General features: G+C 34.8%; 1 protein-coding gene across 1 annotated transcript; it reads right to left on the reverse strand.

Moving 5' to 3' along the window:
- Positions 1-380: 380 nt before the first annotated feature.
- On the reverse strand, positions 381-1376 carry LOC149390134 (uncharacterized). Its single transcript, XM_089619015.1, has one exon. It carries the CDS (start codon positions 1374-1376, stop codon positions 381-383), a length of 996 nt encoding a protein of 331 aa, XP_089475141.1.
- Positions 1377-1977: the final 601 nt, after the last annotated feature.

Here is a 1977-nt window from a genome sequence, read left to right on the forward strand (position 1 = left end):
GTGAAATTTGCCTTACCAATACCTTCAATCAGATCTAGAGGACCCGATATCGTATTCACAAAAGTTTTCGTTGGCTTTATCATTGAGAAAAACTTTTTATCATTCAAAATAGTATGCGTCGTTCCACTATCCGATATGCAGATTTTTCCAGTACCAACCATTTGGTTCGCCACACAATTTGCTTTTTCCATATGATAACTTCATATTAAAATAAAAATAAAGTTAATGAGAAAAACGTACTTATATTATATAATACTAATGTGTTACATAGTCTTGAAAAATATTACACATATTATACATATTTATATTTAAGTAACTAGGTAAAATATTGGACTTTGCTTCATTCCCAAGCATGGGAAAAACATACATGCATCATTAATCTAGAAGTCTTCTGTGAAAGCATCAGAATCAACAACAGTGTGCGCAAGATCACCATCGAAGTCGGAAGCATTAAGATGAGTGGAGTCATCTAAAGGTTCTTGGTCAATAAAGTTGACCTCTCTTTCTTTCCCCTTTAAGGATGCTTTATATAGATTACACAAATGTTGAGGAACACGGCAAAGTCTAGACCAGTGTCCTTTTGTGCCACATCTATGACAAACATCTTCACTACCCTTGGAAGTACTTGGGTATTTTCCCTTTTTGTGTGAATAATCGTGATTCTTTTCATCTTGCTGCTTCTTATGATAATCTTTCGTCGTATTGTAAGAATGGTTATGATTATAACCACTTCGACCACGTCCGTATCCACGTCCGCTACCATGACCACGACCACGACCACGACCACGACCATGACCTCGACCTCGTCCTCGACCAGGAATATAGTTATGTTGTTCAGGTTCTTCGGAGTTGACAGCGTTTACTTCAGGTAACGCTTTTGAACCTGTCGGACGGGATTGGTGATTCTTTATCAGCAATTCATTATTCTTCTGTACGATTAGAAGACAAGTAATTAGTTCAGAATATTTCGTAAATCCTCGAACACGATATTGTTGTTGCAAGGTTACATTCGATGCATGGAAAGTGTTGAACGTCTTTCCCAACATGTCATGATCTGTCACTTGGTCTCCACAAAATCTCAGATGAGATACTATTCGGAACATCACAGAGTTATATTCGCTGACTTTTTTGAAATCTTGGAACCGTAAAGCATTCCATTGATCACGGTATACTTGAAGCATGATCTCCTTTTGGTGAAAATATCTATCCCTCAACTCCTTCCAGAGTAAACTTGGATCTCTGGTGGTGAGGTATTCACTTTTCAATCCCTCGTCAAGATGTCGACGAAGGAAGATTAAAGATTTTGCCTTGTCTGTATTTGACGAGGTATTTTCGTCAGAAAGTGTTTCCAGTAAACCCAAAGATTCCAGATGCATCTCTATATCTACCTTCCAGGGCATGTATAGTTTTGGCCTGTGATGTCTAGATGATTGAAATCGAGCTTGACGAGATTTGCCATGATGATAACTATTATGAAATATAAAATTTCTTAGATTAATAATTAAAGACATATAAGTCTACAAGAATTGTAAGGAATAAAAATAAATACATGAATCCAAACATTACTACAACGAAATAAAATTCATTCGGTGGAATTTCTATGGTAAAAGTATAAACATTAAACATAACAATAAATATGGCAATAAAGACTAGCAGTAAGTGAGACATTTTGAGCTTGTACCAAAAAATAGTAGGAGAAGAGAAAAATATGTATGAGGTAGAAAAATTTGAGATTTTTGTGTGGTTAAAAATGAGTTGAATAGATATGTATTTATAAGGTAAAATATAGCCGTTTATAGCCGTTATATTACCGTTATAGCCACATAAATCTATTTACGCTATCAAAATAACCAAAAAGCCAGAGTGAATTTCTAGTAAATATGACTATTTACGAAATATTTACAAAAGATTTTGGCTATTTACGAAAAATTTACAAAACATTGGCTAAAACGCAAACATTTATGTTTATGTGGCTTA

Source organism: Urtica dioica, chromosome 7 (assembly GCF_054948205.1).
Source record: "Urtica dioica subsp. dioica isolate 48M chromosome 7, U.dioica_male_clone48M_v1_H2, whole genome shotgun sequence".
Lineage (NCBI taxonomy): Eukaryota > Viridiplantae > Streptophyta > Magnoliopsida > Rosales > Urticaceae > Urtica > Urtica dioica.

Coding starts and splice junctions, on each gene's coding strand:
- LOC149390134 (XM_089619015.1), bottom strand. CDS start 1,376: ATGCATCTGGAATCTTTGGGTTTACTGGAAACACTTTCTGACGAAAAT.